At 45.7% G+C, this 18,517-nt stretch overlaps 1 protein-coding gene across 1 annotated transcript in view; it reads right to left on the bottom strand.

Moving 5' to 3' along the window:
• HYDIN (HYDIN axonemal central pair apparatus protein) overlaps positions 1 to 18,517 on the bottom strand; it is a 316,871-nt gene that overhangs the window by 45,702 nt on the left and 252,652 nt on the right. The window contains 13 exon segments of the mRNA XM_045582700.1: positions 388 to 530; positions 2,024 to 2,302; positions 2,517 to 2,619; positions 4,215 to 4,404; positions 4,515 to 4,666; positions 5,528 to 5,763; positions 6,471 to 6,678; positions 8,506 to 8,623; positions 10,495 to 10,730; positions 11,769 to 11,937; positions 14,263 to 14,362; positions 16,131 to 16,230; positions 17,785 to 17,983. Of these exon segments, the coding sequence (XP_045438656.1) occupies positions 388 to 530; positions 2,024 to 2,302; positions 2,517 to 2,619; positions 4,215 to 4,404; positions 4,515 to 4,666; positions 5,528 to 5,763; positions 6,471 to 6,678; positions 8,506 to 8,623; positions 10,495 to 10,730; positions 11,769 to 11,937; positions 14,263 to 14,362; positions 16,131 to 16,230; positions 17,785 to 17,983 (2,233 nt within the window).

The following is an 18,517-nucleotide window of genomic DNA, read 5'->3' on the forward strand; positions in this document are numbered from 1 at the left end:
AGAAACTATCACCCCCATATTATCTTTTAGCCAACCACTTTTTCAGGACTAATGCAAAGAACACACACGAGAGGACACAGGTGTTCACTCCGGGATAGGAAAACTGGGACCTGTTTCCATCCACACAGGCTTCCATGGAATTTCTCAACACCAGCCTAGCAACAGTCTTGGCGGACCTCATCCTCTGCTCTTAGATCAGAGTGTGTGTGTGTGTGTGTGTGTGTGTGTGTGGTGTGCGCGCGCGCGCGTGCATGAACAGTGTGTCCTTCAATCCTAGGTCTGAATGAGGTCCATCACATCCCTTGTATCCACGGGAATGGACTAGCAATCAAATAGGGTTGGCTTAGGCCTAAAGGAGTCCAGAAACAGTAAGTAGCTTTCACTTACCTGTGGGGAAAAGGTAATTGTAGCTAAGGAGGGCCATTCAAACCGAATCGCATTCACTTGGCTGTGGTTAGTGATTGTGAAGCTCACGTTATAGCTGTTTCCAATGTGGCAGTCCCCGAACTGAATGTGGTCCATCAGAGCAGCTAGGGAACAGAACCAGAAGGCTTGTGGGTCGCCTGGCCTCCTACCAGGACTCCTACCTAGCTGAGGCAGCATTGGAAAGACGACGTGTCTCATCCTCATGTAACCCCTCTCTCCCTGGATTGTTCTATTGGGAAAACTGAGTCCTGAGCAGTAAGCTTTCCTTCCTTGGGGAATCTACTTATCCATCCATTCGCCCATTCATCCACTCACCCACCCAACTTGGCCTTTACTTCCAAGAGAAAAGTGTCCCCATTCCATTTATTTGCTGAAACATTACTTCTAAAGGTTAGGGTTGCCAGATAAAATACAGGAGTCCCATTAAATTTGAATTATAGAATAATTGAATTACTATGAATAATTAAAAATATATTTTATTGATTTTTTTACAGAGAGGAAAGGAGAGGGATAGAGAGTTAGAAATATCGATGAGAGAGAAACATCGATCAGCTGCCTCTTGCACACTCCCTACTGGGGATTTTTTAGAAAATATATTTGTATTGACTTCAGAGAAAAAAGGAGAGGGAGAGAGAGAAAGAAACATCAATGATGAGACAGTCATTGATTGGCTACCTCCTACACGCCTCCCAAACCGTGACTTCCTGTTTCATAGGTTGATGCTCAACCACTGAGCCACTCCAGCCAGGTCTGAAATTCACATTTAATGGGGACTTCTACAGTCAGATTTTTCGCAATCCTCTTAGAAGTATAAAATTTGATTCCTGAACTAGGGCTTACTGCTAGCTCCTGCTTGACTTCTGAGAAGAGAGAAGCCACCCTGTAGCCACAAACAGGGGTGAGGTGTGCTGATTTTTACCCATGTCATGTAGATTGCGCAATGCTCCATTCTAGGACTATGATGAAGCTCCTAGAGAAACTATGAGACAGTATTGATATAACTCACTTCGTGGCAATTAGGCACACACGTAGGGTGCTTAGCAAATGCTTTCTGAGGGTAATGACCAAGTAAATTTTCTGAAGCATGTGGCTCTCAAGCTGCAGTTTGCCGACCCTTGGTCTAAGATCCGAGGTGCAGGTGAAACAGACAATGTCAACATGAGCCAGTTAAGGGATACAAACATAGGAAACTACAGAGAGACGTGTCTTCCGTTCTTAGCTAATCTGGAGTTTGAAGTTTGGTGATTAGCTAAATTTGAATTGGAATTCAAACGATAAGCCCCGTAAGGGCAGAGACTCTTACTACTCATCACAACTCCAGGGCTCAGCACAGTGCCTGGCACATGCACAGGGATGCCCCGTGAACGCCCCTCGAGGGAACACATGAATGCATGCAGTGACGGAGCCAGGCTTGGAAAGGGCATACAGTGACGAAGAGGAGAGTCAGTCTTAAATTCCCAGGAAGCTAGCTGACCTGTTATTTAAATTTCACTCTCATTTAAAATGACCCAAGAAAAAAAATCAATAAAAATATATTTAAAAAAAAAAATGACCCAAGAGCCAACAGTCGTCAACACCTCACTGTTGCTTCTCCCACCTGCCACCAAGCTTTCCATGGATCCGTCCTCCATGACCTCGGACGTGTCCAGGGGCTCCCCACCGGTGGACCTCACCAGCCCGTGGACGTTGTCCAAGGTGATGTCATCCTCGTAGCCTTCTCCCACCACGTGGATGACTGTGTCCTCGTACTGGTTGTTGATCACTGACAAGTGGATTTTGCCTGTCATCCTCCCAACATGTTGGGCTTGAAAAACCACATCAAATTCAGCTGTTTCTCCAGGAAGAACCACCAGGGAGGCCGTGTGAGCTTTCTTTGCTGCAAGGGGAAGAGAGAAGAATGCTTTAGGATTCGAGTAAAGGAAGACGCCATCCATCAAGACCCCAGACTCAAGGGAAAGTGTGGGCGTGAGCACTGCTGAGATTGGCCATCAGTGACAAGACATCCTGCTCTCCCTGGGTCCTGACCAGTGCCCCAGCGAAACAGTGACTGGGCCCCGCTGCTCCCTAGAAGCTCCTCTTCCTCAACTTACCTTTTGCATGGGGATTGTTTTCCTCTATGATGTAGATGTAGGAGGTCGTGGGCCTCCCTTTCAGGGAGAAGACTTCTAGTTGGTCCTGCAGGTCAACATGCAGCTGGAGAAGGAAAGCAGGATTGAGTGTTACACTGACAGGCTGCCCGTGGATTTTGAGTCTATGGTGAGATCAGCCAGCTAAGTAGTGTCAACATGGGTTTGCCACGACCTCTTGACAGAAGTGGTTGTAAAATATACTCTAGACCAGTGGTTGGCACACTCATTAGTCAACAGAGCCAAATATCATCATCAGTACAGCAATTGAAATTTCTTTTGAGAGCCAAATTTTTTAAAACTAAACTTCTTCTAATGCCGTTTATTCAAATAGGCTCGCCCAGGCCGTGGTATTTTGTGGAAGAGCCACACTCAAGGTCCCAGGTTTGATTCTGGTCAAGGGCTTGTACCTTGGTTGCAGCCACATAGCCAGTAGGGAGTGTGCAGGAGGCAGCTGACTGATGTTTCTTAATAAAATATATATTAAAAAAAAAAGTATTCTTTGGTCGATAGGAAAAGGATTTCAGATGTAAAGTTGGAGATGCAGGAATGAAAAGCAAAAACAAACAAACAAAAAACAAGAGAGAGATAATCATGTGGGTAGACCTAAAAGAGCCTTAACTGTATAAACAACAACAAAAACAATAATAGTAATAATGTCTTGTAGGGTTTACAAAATATACAGAATCTGAAGCCCTTGACAAGCTGTCCCCTTACTCTGCCTCCTGTGTTTATCTCCCTCTGCTCTCCTACCTGTACACTATGCCCTCATGAAGCTAGTGCTCACTAGCTCCTGCTTGTACCTTATGCTTTTTTTTCTTGTGTGACTTTGCATTTTCTTTTGCTACCTGGATGCACTCACTCACTGCCAAGCCCACCAACTAAAACCCAGTTACCTTCAATGCCACTCAGATGTCATTTGATAGTGAAATTTTCCTTGATCACCTAGATGGGATCGAGGTCATTTTCAAAAGTCCTACAGTCCTTCGCATAACCCTTACACAATTTAGCACTTTTTTAAAAAAAATAAAATTTTACAAAATTCAATGGCTGAACCAGAAGTCCCTACAGATGCTACATCTCCCACCCCTAATGAAGTTTCTTTTGTTTTCCTTTATTATAAATGCAATGTTCATTACGGAAAAAACAAAGATCACACAAAGAATACCCATAATCCCACCCACTAAGCTTCGTGTATATCACTGTACACAGCCTCACACAGTAATAGTTAGTGGACTTTGTAATCTGCTTTCTGACACTCCTTGAGGGTAGATTTACCTCTGCATGTCCTGTCTTACACAGGTTAATGGATGAGGAACATCAAATAAGTCCTCATACAAGAGGGATGGCAGGGACCTCAATGTCAGAAGTCTGTTTAAAAAAATATATATATTTCCTGATTTTTCGCAGAGAGGAAGAGAGAGGGATAGAGAGTTAGAAACACTAATGAGAGAGAAACATCGATTAGCTGCCTCCTGAACACCCCCCACTGGGGATGTGCCCACAACCAAGGTACATGCCCTTGACTGGAATTGAACCTGGAACCTTTCAGTCCGCAGGCCTACACTCCATCCACTGAGTCAAACCGGTTTCGGCAGAAGCCTGACCTCTGAAGGATTCTTCTCCCTTTCCACCCGGCGCTTCACCCCCGCCAAGCAGTACCTTGGCAGGGATATTGCCATTGTTCTTGAGGATGAGAGGGAGTTTCTCTGAATGGCCAAGAAGAAGCTTCTTAAAGAGGAGCAAGGGGTTTCCATATTGGTTTTGGAGAATTGGCCGCACAATGGTCACCCGAGGGAGGGTCCCCTCTCCCACGATATCAAACACGAGGCTTCGGTTTTTGGTCTGGAGGCTGCAGGGAACAGGGAGGTGGAGGCCCGTCAGCCCGGCATGGCAGGAGTGACATTCCACAGAGTGTGGCCTGCAGCCCCGCTGCAGGAGAGGTCGCTGGGGTGCTGGTACCTGGGCACGCCTTCCAAGGTAGCCTCGAAGATGCACTGGTACACCTGCATGGTCTGGGGGGTGAAGGTCACCGTGGCAAAGGCATTTGAACGACTGGCAATGCACACCTTGTTGGGTTCCACTTCGAAGATGTCAGTGATGCGGGCGACGATCTGGTGAAGGGGGGCAGGAACCCACACATGTGTTAGTTATGTGGCACTGATACAGGGCTTGCTGCTTATCTCTATTGCCCCTCAAGACTCTGGGGGAAACATGTTCCATTGCCTGCATAGCCATGCCCCTGGAAGGGGCAGTCTACAATAGATACTCTGGGACCCATCTTCCAGCAATAACTAAGTTTCCTTCCCCCCCCCCCCCCCGCCCCCGCAATGGATAGCCTGCAATTTAGGATGGGGAGAACATATTATGCTTGCAAACCCCCTCTTAGAAACTTATCTTTGTTTAGAAACCAGGCTTCCTCACCTTTTTATGTTTTTAGCACAAAAAATAGGAAGAGAGCTGCTCCTTTGTGTCCCAAATAAAGTCAGAGAATAATGACTGGATGTCACCGGGGCGTGATGGAAGTCCTAAGAGAAATGAGTCTCCCAAACCCTGTCCCTCTGTAGTGGGTGTCAGCCTCCTGGGGATGTAAACTCTATTGGGGCTCTAGGCCAGCTCTGGGGTGCCAGGACCACCTGGGCCAAGATTCTACTTTTGGGCAGAAAACTGAGCAGCTGAGGTAAGACCACAGCATCCGAAGCACTTCTGCTTGGAAATGAAGGGTGAGCGAAACCTACTGACTCAGCTCTCTTGGCATCCGGACTTTTCTATTCCACTGTGAAGAATATATAGAGAATCCCTCACAGCCTCCTGCTCCCTGTGGTCTGCCCAGTTCCCTCCTGCAACTTCCAGCAGGGCCAGAGTGCCAGATAATCCCCACTCATGTAGGCGGGCTCCGGAGCAGGGGCTTCCAAGGGTCCTCTCCCCGGCTTTCTGCCGACCGCGGTGGGCTGGGGCCGAGTGGGGCTGCTCACCTTGTTGGAGACAGGCTTGACCACAATGCTCACATCGCAGCTGATCTTCGCCATGTTGCTGATCTTGAACCGAGCCTTGGCCTGATGGCCCACCAGGACATTGCTGAATATGAACTTGTTCTCATCCTCCACAAACAGCCCCTGGCTCTCTGTGGTCTGCAGGATGTTGTACAGGTTGGCACTGTTGCAGATCTGGTGCTCCTCAAATATGGAGGCATTGTTTTCCGTAACGAAGGCTGGGGAGTGGAGGGAAGACTTAGACGCAGCCTGATAGCCCACTTCCTGCTTTCTTTAATTCCTCACTTGGAGGTTTGGATTTCAACAAAAGACAATCATAGGAGAGAGAGAGGGTGTGAGTGATGGAACATAGTCTAATTTCTTTGATACTGACCTTGTGGGTCGCCAGACCCCAACCACAGTTCCTCCCAATGGCAAGGAGGGGTAAGATCAGGGTCTGGGGTGGACTTAAGAAAGGAGGAGGCATTTGGCTCCCTTTGGATCGAAGGCTGCAGGGAGCCTCTAGCCAAAGCAAAAGCCCTCCCTGAGCTCCATTTGAGATCCACTGGGTTAAAGCTGCAGCATGCTCAGTCACGGACATTGTGCTCCGTGTGCGTGTTGTCCACCGGGAGTGACCTGGCCATGAACAGGCTGGCCATGAACAGACTTGTGCCGTATCCTATCGAACCATGATTCCCAGAGGACATTGGTCATCTGAGAATCCCAGACCCCACTCAGGAAGAGCAGGAGTTTAAAGCTGCATCTCCCCTTGTAAGTGTGCATGCCTTGTAAATCTTTAGGGAGAAATGTGGCTGAAGACACTAGAGGAAGTTCTAAGGCCCCGAAGGTAGCAGCCCAGCCATGCTTGCCCAACATGTGCATGGAGGAGGGGCTGTGATGGAGGAAGGTCTTTTAAGGGATGCGGTTCCATCTGAGTGCTCCGTACCTGGTACACAGGCTTCAGCCAACAGGCTGTAAGGAATGCCAGTAGGGTGGTCTCGGGGGTCTCGGTCGGAGATATCGATCGCCATAAACTCCTCACACCTTCCCACAGGGTCGGCCAGGCAGTCAACGGTGATGACCTGTTGTCCTCCAGCAGAGACGGTGCCAAACCCAGGGTACACGGTGAACATGCCATGGCAGTAGCGTGCTTGCTGGAAAGAGTGGGATTGTGGGAGGGGTGGAGGTAAGCAGGTGACAGAGACTCAGCCCTTCCACCAGAGCTGTGAGATGGTGTCAAGAGGGACTGTTGGGGGATCCCCCAGAGGCTTTCTCTGGGGCTCAGCTCTTCTCCCGGAGGGAGGGTCTGGGGGTTCTTCAGGGAGGGGATCTCTGTGCTTCCTACTCAGCAAAGTCTCAGAGGAAGCACAGAGATAACTCCTTTTGCTCTGACCAATCATGACCGAGTGGGGGTTTCGGGGGACAGACATGCTCCACATCCTACAGCACTGACCCAGGTGGGAATCTCCCCTCCATTCTATTGTTAAACCCCTTCTTCATGAAATTTTACATTTTGCTTTTTTTTTTTTTAATTCCAGAATTCCTATTTGGTTCTTCTTTATGGCTTCTCTTTCTCTGCGGAGACTTACTGTGTTTTCAATTGTCCCGAGCGTTTGTACTTGCTCACAGAAGCACTTTTACGTTGGCTGCTTCCACGTCTTTGTCAGAGAATCCTAACGTCTCTGTCATGCCAGTGCTGCCATATATGGCTTGACTATTTTCATCCGGTTTGAGATCTTCCTGGTTCTTGGGATGACAAGTGAGTTTCAGGTGAAACCTGGACCTTTTGGATGTTATATTACGAGACTCTGGATCTTACTGAACCCTCTTTGACCCGGCTTTCTCCGATGCCTCTTCGGCAGGGGGAAGAGGAGCACTGCCTCATCACTTCCAGGTGGGGGTGGTAGTTCAATTCCCCACTCAGACCGCTCATTTCTGCCAGGCACGGGTGGGGGTTCCAGCTCCCCACTAGTCCTCAACAGCTAGCTCCCTGGCAAGGCGGGGGGAAGGAATGCTTCCTTACTGTCCTATTGCTGCCTGGGCGGAAAGGTCCACTGAGGGTGGGGGAGAAATGTCTCACGACCGTCTCATTACCACTGGGTCCAGGTGAGACTCAAGGCTCCACGTGGTGTCTCCACTAGCAACGGGGAAGGAAGAGGAGAGTCTTGAAACTCCTGGCTACCCCCTGGGCGTTCTTGGGACACCACTCTAGCTGGGGGTTGGGCACCTCCTCATCACCTGGACGGGATGAACGTCTTCCCATTGTCCTTTGCTAGCCATGGTGGGGTAGGATCCTAGGTTTTGTCATGTTCAGCTGTCATTTGAAGTTCTCATTTGAAGTTTTCTGGTTTACCAGGCTGCTCTTGTCCTGGTTGTTTGGCCGGTGGGACTAGGCTTTTGTTGGGGCCCTTTTTTTTAATCTGTGCCTGGTGATGTTTCTGGGTTGCCAGCTCCTTCAGCATCCCGATGAGATATATGAGGCAAAAGGAAAACTCAGGGAACTCACCACCATGATGTTCATTGGGTCCCAAGGACCCTCTCTGATCTGATCTTTTTTTCTCTCCACCTGTTTTATACGTAATATCCAGGGATTTAGTTTGTACTTGGTTGGGAAGAGTAGGGAGAAGTATATCTAACTCCATCTTACCAGAAGCAGGTGTCTTTGAATCTCCTTTTATTTAAGCCAGTCTTATTGGGCTTCTGTTTCATATAAGCAAAAGATTGCTAAGTAAAATATATACCAAAGAGTTGAAATGTAATCGGAAGGCAATGAGGAGTCAAAGAAGGTTTTAAAACAAAAGAGGATATCTAAATGAAAGGCCATAATACCTTGTCTTAAAATGAAAGTGATATTTCAGTATCAGTAACATTCCTGCCACAATAGATTTCAAATCCTGCTATCCTGGGGAGGGGAGTATTTGAGCAAAGGAACAGTTGGAAGGTGGCCTTACAGGGTTTCTTTGGACAAGGGAAAGCCTTACCTGGCCAGAGATGTTTATTTCTTTCTGAACAGTTTCAGAGAACTTGGTTGCTCTAGAAGGGGCAATCTTGTAGGAGCTCTCGCTTTCCCGGGATCTTAAATGCCTCACGTGGCCGACTCTGATTAAAGAAACAAGAGTACAGCCTTAGGTTGGGATGGTGATGTCAAACACCACCTGTCTGTCTGCTTGCAGGGTCCCTTCTCCTAGGAATGGGGGAAGGGCCCTTTTTTGCCCAAGAGGACATTGGGGGTAGCATAGTCAGCATTCATCATTAGGCAAACTCATTTAACAACTGTGAGAAAATTATGCAGTAATTGTACTTGTTACATATGACTCATAAGGACATTGCAAATTATTCTGCAAGAGAATAATAGTTTTAAAATATTTACTTGAGTTCATTGGAAAGCAGTGTGTAGAAATTATTTCTAGACATCCAATCTTTTACCTGATGTCATTAAAAAAAAAAAAAAGAAATGGTCAATAGATTAAATTCTGGCTCTTTTTTCACATTTATAGTCATGATGTTTGCTTGTTTTTTTTTTTAATCCTCACTCAAGGATATTTCCCCCTCCCAATCCATCTCTAGAGAGAGTGGAAGGGAGGGAGGAGGGGGAGAGAGAAAGAGACACACATCGGCATGAGAGAGACACATCAATTGGTTGTCTCCTGCACATGCCCTACTAAGGCTGGGGAACCTGCAACCAGGTACAGTATTCTCCGGCGTATAAGACGACTTTCGAAACGAAAAAAAGTCAACCGAAAATCGGGGGCAAAAGACCAAAATTGCACAAAAATTACCTGCAGATCTTGACGGCAAAGTAAGTCTTTTCTTTGAAGTGGGGGGTAGTCTTATACAGCGAATATAGACCTAAACCTATGTTTTAACTGTAAAAATTAGGGGGTCGTCTTTTACGCCGGAAAATATGGTATATGCCCTTGATTAGGAATCAAGCCTTTGACACTTTGGTCTGAAGGCCAATGCTCTAACCACTGAGTCCAATTGGCCAGGACAGCCACGGTATTTTTAAGACGAAGCTCAAAGAATAGCACAAACACAAGTTTGGGTAACTGTTCACTTCACTTGAAGCTAGTTTACCCAACAATTAATTTTCTTAGCGGCTAGTTCCCCTAAAATATCCAAATGCATTTGAGGCGCAATTTTAACCTTTTGAGAGATTTATATATTTGAGCATTAATTTGTTTATTGACCAACTGAAGATAGAACAACTGAAGTTCTATCCTCTTTTGAGTATTTGCATAAATTTGTGCATGCTAAAGTGAAAAATAAACAAAAAACAATATAAAGAAACACATAATTGTATTATAATATCTATAAATAAATATTATTAAATTATTATAAAATAAGTAAAAAATTAGGTTGAAATTAAATGAGGAAGATAGAGACTTTCAACAGTTTACCAACAACAACAAAAAAATCTCTTAATACTTTGCCAAAATGAAAGAGGATATCCACAGAAGTGTAAAACAACTACAAACAATGTAAAGCTGTATGTTTGCCTGATTTAAACCAATTTATTAGAAAGTCAACTGTAAGTTAATGAATAAAACAATTTTAATTAATTAGAAAGTATGTGAAATCTGGAGTCAGAGATATGGGCTCACAATTGAAATCGACTGGTGTGATTTCTTGCATAATCTTGGACGAGTAGTTTTTTATTTTTAGAGAGAGGAAGGAAGAGGGATAGAGGAACATTGATCAGTTACCTCTTGCACGCCCCCTGCCTGACGGGATCAGAACCACAACCTGGGTATGTACTCGATAGGGAATTGAAGCAGCCACATTTTGGAGTATGGGATGATGCTCTACCCAACTGAGCTACCGGGCTAGAACGGACGAGTCATTTCTTAATGACCTCACTCACAACAGGGAATAAGGTGAATTTAGATAAAATACATGAACACGCATTGTAAAATATAAAGCACTACTTGACTGGGGAGTGGCATGAGTCAAGCAAATGGGTGTCTTACGTTTTCTTCTGAATGGTGCTCTCCCCTGTCATCCTGTAGAGGCTGTACTTGAAGTCAGTAATACCTTGATTTTCTATGGTGAAGGTGGTGCTTTTTCGAGTTCCACAGATCAGAGCCCCAAAGTTGATGATGGAGGAGGGGCTGATGCTGTATTTGGAGAACACTGCATTCATAGAACACCTAATTGGGATGCTGGCAATGATCTCAGTTCCGTCTGCCATACTGGGCTCAATGATCTAGAAAGGAAAGGAGGATTGGGAAGACATCAGCTATCGGCATAGCTCCAGAATTCCAATGACTGACTAATTCATTGCCTATTTTCCTCGTTGACATGAAGGCATGTTCCTTTCATTCTCTTTCTATTATTGCATCAACAATATTAGAAAATACTAATATAAAACTTACTACGAACTAGCCATGGACCATCTTAGACAAGCGATTTTCAACCTTTTTATAGACACTAATTACTAAAATTTTGCAGCACACCAAAAAATACATTTTTTTGCCAATCTGACAAAAAAAAAAATAGGTATAATTTTGATTAGTTTGCACCAGGTGGTTATTGTTATGTTGGCTGTTGTCATTTTTAAAGTTGATAGTCTAAGGGAAAAGAGGTCAGTGCCCCTGACTAAACAGTCAGGTGTTGCATGTTTTAAAAATTCCCGGGGCACACCCGTTGAAAATGGCTGACACAGACCAACTTTGCCTCCTGTTTTCACTTCCCCACGCCTCCTCTGCACTTGATGACTAACCTCGGCTTCCATGTCTCAGCAGCTCCCGAAAGACCAGGGCTCCGCATTGCCTTTCTGGCGCTCTCGATTCTGATGACTTTGCCTACCTCCCACCTTTCCTACCTGTACCTATGAGTTGGGGACCAAACCCTGGTGCATCCTCTCCGGTTGCCCCCCCAGGCCTTTGGAGCATGGGTAAGACCAGTGGTCAGCAAACCGTGGCTCTCGAGCCACAGGCGCTCAGGAGCCGCAGTTTGCCGCTCTGCTGACTAATGAGTCTGCCGACCACTGGACTAGACTAAATGTTACTGTGTTGGAAGCTGTGAGGATCACACAATTGTGGCATATTGTGTGCAAAGGGGTAAAGGGTAGCAGACAGTGGTCGGCAAACTTATTAGTCAACATAGCGGCAGATCGCAGCTCTTGAACTGCATTGCGGCTGGTGAGCCGCAGTTTGCCGACACCTGGGTTAGACCATGTGCTCTTCTTTCTGAGATGCATCTTACAACCCTGCCATTGAGCTCTCCCTTTGAGCTCTCTCACCTGACAGCGCAGGACCGGCTGCTGCTCTATCTTCACTTCCTTTTTTGCACGGAAGAACACCTGGACATTTGTGGGCTTATCGGTTGTGGTCAGTGAGCCCTTCCTGGGTTGGACTGAGATCATAGAATTTATATTGGTCGATGTAAGGCCTACGGAGTCCACAGAAAAGCTGAAAGATATGAATGAAAGTTAGTATAAGTCGTTACCAGGGAACCCAAGATACTAGAGAGCAAACTCTAGACTGTTAAGTGCCTGCCATGTCTCTGGCCCTGCTTAACTACTTTGCTTAGCAGTGTCCACTGTGTGTTGCACTCTGTGACCATCCATTCTTCGCCAGGATTGACCGGGCCAGTGAGTGATGCTTGAGGCAAAGATAGCCATCTCTAATCTGTGGTCAAGTGGTGCCCTTGCATGAAATCTCTGTCCAACAGGGAGACTTGATGCTGGATAAGGATCAACTAGATTAATTCATCTCCCTCCCTCCCTTTCTCTTTCCCTCCCCACCCCTGTTCCTCCCTTCCCTTTCTGAGACTGGATGCAGCACACACAGAAGGAACAGTGTGATGCAGAAGACAGGGGATCCAAGAAAGAAGAGAAAGCGGGGCCGAAACCGGTTTGGCTCAGTGGATAGAGCTTCAGCCTGTGGACTGAAAGGTCCCAGGTTCGATTCCGGTCAAGGGCATGTACCTTGGCTGCGGGCACATCCCCAGTGGGGGGTGTGCAAGAGGCAGCTGATCAATGATTCTCTCTCATCGATGCTTCTAACTCTCTATCCCTCTCTCTTCCTCTGTAAAAAAATCAATAAAATATATTAAAAAAGAAAAGAAAAGAAGGGACAGCAGGGGTGGGGTGGAAGGGGGGGGAGAGGGGAGGAGCAGAAGCCCTGTAAGAGAGGCCCTCAGAAAGGGTGGCTGTGGTCCCAGGGAGGTGAGCTGGGATACCACAGAGAGGAGCTGACTCATGAAAATGGCAGGGGATTGGGGAAGGAGCAAGGAACTTAAGCTGAGATGGGACACCTGGAGTTGCATGCCTTCCCCATGCCCCAGGGGGCCTGGTCACTCAATTGCTGCCTGCAGGTGCCTGAGCTCCCCCACCTCCCTGCACAATCCCCTCGTCTCCTGTTGGAACCAGAGGGTGATTCTTCCATGCGACCTGAAAGAGCAGAGCTAACACCCTGCACAATCTGAAACAAAACTCGCAGACATTAGTGCCTGAGTGCCAGTGGCTTTCTGTTAGGTCTGTTAAGCTTTTGTTTGTATTTATTTATTTCAATACACAGTTCTAACTAATGGTAGTATTGAAGTGGCACCTCTCTACTGTTCAGCATTTTCTGAGTTGAAATAAAATCATCATGAATACACTGAATTTCTTCCAAATTATCAACTGTGAATTCTTCTGGGGAAAGGATGGCTTTTCATAGAAATGGATTGGCCGTGGGTGCCGGCACTGCCACTGAGGTTTGTGTGACCCTGCCTGAGTGACCTCTTCCCTCGCCCCACCAAACACCACCGCTTCCTTTCTCAGGAAACTCCCTTAGGTAGTCTTCCATTAAAAAAAAAATTAAATTTATTGAGGTGACACTGGCTAATAAGACCATACATGTTTCAAATGTACAGTTCAATAAAACATCTTCTGCATATTGCTCTTGTGCACTCACCAGTCAAAGTCAAGTCTCTTCTTATACCTATTTATCCCACCTTTGCCCACTTTCCCCTCCCTGAATCCTCTTTTTCTCTGGCTATCATCATATATATTAATTTCAGAGAGAGAGAAAGAGAGAGAGAGAGAGAGAGAGAGAGAGAGAGAGAGAGAGAGAGAGGAAGACATTAATGATGAGAAAGAATCATTGATTGGCTGCCTCCTGCATGCCCCCTACTGGGGATGGAGCCAGCAACCTGAGTATGTGCCCTGACCAAGAATAGACTATGACCTCTTGGTTTATAGGTTGACACTCAACATCTGAGCCAAGCTGGCTGGGCTATCACCATATTTTAATCTTAAGAGATGAGCACCAGCTGGACCTCTAGTCCACCAGGATGTCATTGGGAATGTACACAAACAGTGCTTCTTAAAATTACAAAAGAAAATCGGAACACCTACCCACCTGAAATCTTACGTAGAATGCCAATTTATGAAACGGGAGCTGAAGAGGGCAGGACAGCTTGAGGCCAGGTTCGACATCTCTGTCTCTCCCTCCACCCCAGGCCCTCCTCCTCCCAGTATCTCCTATTTACACATTTCCCCCCTCAGGCCTCGTGGCTCTAGGTGCCTCCAGAGGACCCTTAAGGGTCTCCACAAAGTCGCAGAGTTGAGAAGAGTGTGAGAATCTCTGTTCTCTTAGGAGTTGGAATTCCCTTCATTGAAACCAGGAGAGGCTAAAAGCAGAGATGGTTCTTACGATTGCCCCAATCTTTTTTTTTTTAAATCTCCCAGACATATTTTTCTGCCCAGGATTGGACACAGATGGCCACATGCTGGATGGTTTCCAGGTTACCTGTACATGATCTCGTATTTCCCACGGTTCTTCAGTTGCAGGGGCTGCTTCACTTCCTCCATGACCCTCATGGTCCCAAAATCGAGGCCTCCTTCAGCTCCTGCAGAGGCCAGGGCCGGGATGGGGAAGTTAGTGGGCATGGGAACAAGAAGCAGGGGCCTTCCTATTGCAGGTCATGTGGAAAATCCATGCTTACAATTTCAGAGAATTTGTTTTCTGAAAACATCATCGCTAGAAAAGCTTTTGTAATTGCATCTTAGCAAACAACAGACACTGCTCTTGCACCCAATTCAATGAGGCAGCTCTCTCTGCTTCCATCCTAGGATCACAGTCCTTTGTATGTCTCCAGTAGCTAAATCTCCCAGTATTCAAACAATTTGTTTGCACCAAGCATATGCTGTACAGAGTTGAGATATTATATATAAATTTGTATTACTTTACTTAGCATTACTTCATAACAATTTCCACACATAATTAACAGCTTCTCATCAAAGTGACCTTTTGTTGTTGTTGTTGTTAATCCTCAGCCCAGGATATTTTTCCATTGATTTTTAGAGAGAGAGGAAGGGAGGCAGAGAGACACACAGAGAGAAATGTTGTTGTGAGAGAGACTCATCAATTGGTTGCCTCCCACATGTGCTCTGATCAACTGGGACCGGGGAACAGAGTCTGGAACCACGGTACATGCCCTTGAACATAAACTGAACCTGTGACCCTTCATTCTGTGGGCTGGCACCCTATGCACTGAGCCAAATTGGCCAGGGCATCCTCAATGTGATCTTAATGGGTGTACAATATATTATGATATGGCTCTTCCATAATGTACAGTACTATTCCTACAATAACAATATTCCATTATTGATAGAAACGTAGGTTATTTTCAATCTTCCATTGATATAAATAATGCTGTGGTAAATATCTTTGTACATAAGACTGCTGACATCTAGGCAAACATGTAGTTCTAACATTCTATGAATCTTGTTGAGGAGATCTATCAGAGAAAGGAGGGACGTAGAAAAGGGCATGGTCAAAGGATCTATCTAAGCTGGGTGATAGGGCCGTGTGGTGAGCAGAATCATGCCAATCCTGCCCCAAAGGGACCTGGGAATATGCTAGTTTAGATAGTAATGGGGAATTATGGTATCAGATGGAATTCAGGTTGTCGATCATTGGCCTTTAACATAAGGAGATTATCCTGGATTCTCTGAAGGACCCAATGTAATCATAAGAAACCTTAAAAGTGAAAGAGAGAGACAAACATGGGAGAACCAGAGACCCAGCAACTCGAGAAAGGCTTGACCCAACATTCCTGACTTTGAAGATGGAGGAAGGGGATCATGAGACAGGAAATGGGAGTGGCTTCTAGAAGCTGGAAAAGGCCAGGAGATGGATTCTTGCCCAGAGTTTCCAGAAAGGAACGCAGCCCTGCCAACACCGTAATTTTAATCCAGTGGCATTCACTTTGGATTTTCTGACCCACAGGACTGAAAGGATAAGAAATTTCTACTGTTTGAAGCCACCAACGTTGTGGGAATTGGTTATAGCAGTGATAGAAGACTAATACAGGCAGGAAGATGGTACCCACTCTCAGATGACTGTTCAGAAAAGATCTCTGCAAATGTTGGATCTACATGACCCCTCCCCCTGCTGTCCTTGCAAGTTGGACAAACAGATTCTAGTAATGTTGCTGACAGCATTCTGGGGTGTGCGTTACTATTAAAATTTACTGAAATTCTACCCCTCCTCCAAACCACTACCTATACCGTACCCAAAGATTCCTATCTCAGGAAATGTCACCCTCCACCCAGTATATTTCTTGTCACCCTCACAAGCACTACATTGCACCAAAAGATGTGACTGCTACGCACCTTTGGGGAAGGTGATGTCCAAGGCCATGTCATAGGACTCTGCAATGATCAGGATGTTTTCAATCTGAACAACTCCAACAAGATTGTCTGAGTCCAAGATCTGTTGGGATGAGAGAGAGTCTTCAGTAAAAGCAAGACCCACGAGGTGCTTAGAGCCTGAACTATGTAACATGCAGTGGGAATCATCAAGGGGATGTGATAGGAATATTTATTTTTTTAAAAAAATTCTATCCTATGGGTATGTCCTACAGGACAGAATTTTGTTTCTGCTTTTTCTTTTTTTCTTTCTTTCTTTTTTTAATCCTCACCTGAGGGTATTTTCCCATTGATTTTGGAGAGAGTGGAAGGGTGGGGGAGAGACACAGAAAAAGACACATCGATTAGCTGCCTCCCACACAAACCCCGCACTGAACATTTGGTAGGAGTAGTGTTCTTCATAGCACCCAATTGGAATACTGGTGTAGACCATCAATATAAGAATGGAAAAATGAGACCGAATTTTCTATCTTGCCCAATTACTGAGTTTAAATTATTTGCATGATTGTTGCAATATTGTTGAAGTTTGGGCTGTGAGTATACATGGCAGAAAAGTGTTCTTTAGAACTCTTAAGTAAAATAAACCTGAAGAGCATTCTTATGATAATGGAAATGGAAAACTTGTATATTCCTAATCATCCTTGCTCTACTAATTTGGTAAATCTGAATTGTTCTGTTCTTTGTTTCTGGCTCAATATGTGGGAAAAGTCCTTGATTTTATGTTTTTCTTTTGCAAATTCCAAGTGCCTTATTTACATGAACATTACTAGTTTTAAAGTCATAAATGTAAAAAACAAAAAACAAACCAAAAAAAAAAAAAAAAAAAGCAAAAGCAAGGCCCCAGCCTCCAGCTGCTCACTGTCCCTCTCTGTCGTCATCCCTGGGGGTAATTCCTCTATAACTGTCCCAAGAAACATCTGAACTGGTGTCAGCTCGACCCAACCATTGACTAGTGAGACTAGTGAGGGGGTGAGAACGGGTCCATTTGTCAAGGTGAAGGGCACTGGGTTGTGGGTACAGCTCTCCTGGATCTGCCTAGAGATCACCTGCTTCTCTGCCCAAGCTGCCAGTTGACAAATTGTCAGCACTCCCACATTACTGGTGCTTTGGGTGCCAAGAAGGAAACTTGTGAATATCACCAAATTCGAGTTTTAACTCAGGAGTTTCCATCTTTTTTTTCGCCAAGCACTCATTCACTCTGCATGGACTGAGTGCTCTTTTCTTAGCACTGGGAAATCCGCCATGAAGGAGACTGCCTTCAGGGAGCTTACAGAGTGTGCAGAGCAGATATTGTGGGTTGGCACTGTCAAACGGGATTAGATAAGAGTGTGTAACTGGGAGACCTGGCTTAGTGTGGGTTGGCAGTGTGAGGGTGTTGGTAGTGGGTGTGGTGTGTGTGTGTGTGGGCAGTGTGTGTGGAGGGTTGTATATGTATTTGTGTTGATAACGTGTGTGTATGTGTTGGTAGTGTGTGTTTGTGTTTGGGCAGTGTGTGTGGAGGGTTATGTATGTATTTGTGTTGCTAGTGTGTGTGTATGTGTTAGTGTGTGTGTGTGTGTCAGGGATCCCAACGTGGACACATTTTGACGACCACGTATGAAGATGGGTGAAGCCTCACCTCCAATCGAATTGGTTTCTTGATGCTGATGGGCTTGGAGGGTTGGAAGTGCACATACAGGCTATACTCAGCCTTGGGGGGGACGATGCCCTGTGGCAGGGACACGGAGAAGTCCTCGCCCAGGTGCTCCAGGCTGGTGATCCGCCAGGCCACGGGCAGGGCCGTGACGTTGTGGAGCAGAACTAGTTTGGATTCTTTTCTGAAGAGACCAAAAGACATTTTGTCAGTTTCAAATGATTTTTGATTTATGATGGCAGGGCAGAGGAAGTACTTCTGGTTATTTCAATGATAGCTTAGTTCACTAATCTGTATTGATCAAGGAATGAGGCCTGACAGTATCAACCAAAGAATGCAGCATCCATATCATAATAGCATTTCATCCATTCTGTCCCAGCAGCTCCAGAAAGAAACATTCTCTACTTAGAATCACAGATTCCAGGGAATGGATAGGGACGTCCTAGTTTTGATCTAATAGTCTCTGTTTGTGCTATAATCTCTAGGCTAAATATTCTTAAACTTTTAGGGTAATGGGGTGCTTTGAGAATTGGGAAAAAGCTAGTCTTTCTTCTGAGAAAAATGCAATGTGCTCCCACTTTGGTGGTTGGGTGTCTTAATGCTGCTGAAGTCTGGCAAAAAGGACTCCTAACCATCCTGATTTGCACAGGACCAGAAGTTTCCCATCATGCAGGACTTAGAGTGTTTAAAGCCTGGAAAGCCCTGAGCAAATCAAGAT

Source organism: Pipistrellus kuhlii, unplaced genomic scaffold (assembly GCF_014108245.1).
Source record: "Pipistrellus kuhlii isolate mPipKuh1 unplaced genomic scaffold, mPipKuh1.p scaffold_m20_p_17, whole genome shotgun sequence".
NCBI lineage: Eukaryota > Metazoa > Chordata > Mammalia > Chiroptera > Vespertilionidae > Pipistrellus > Pipistrellus kuhlii.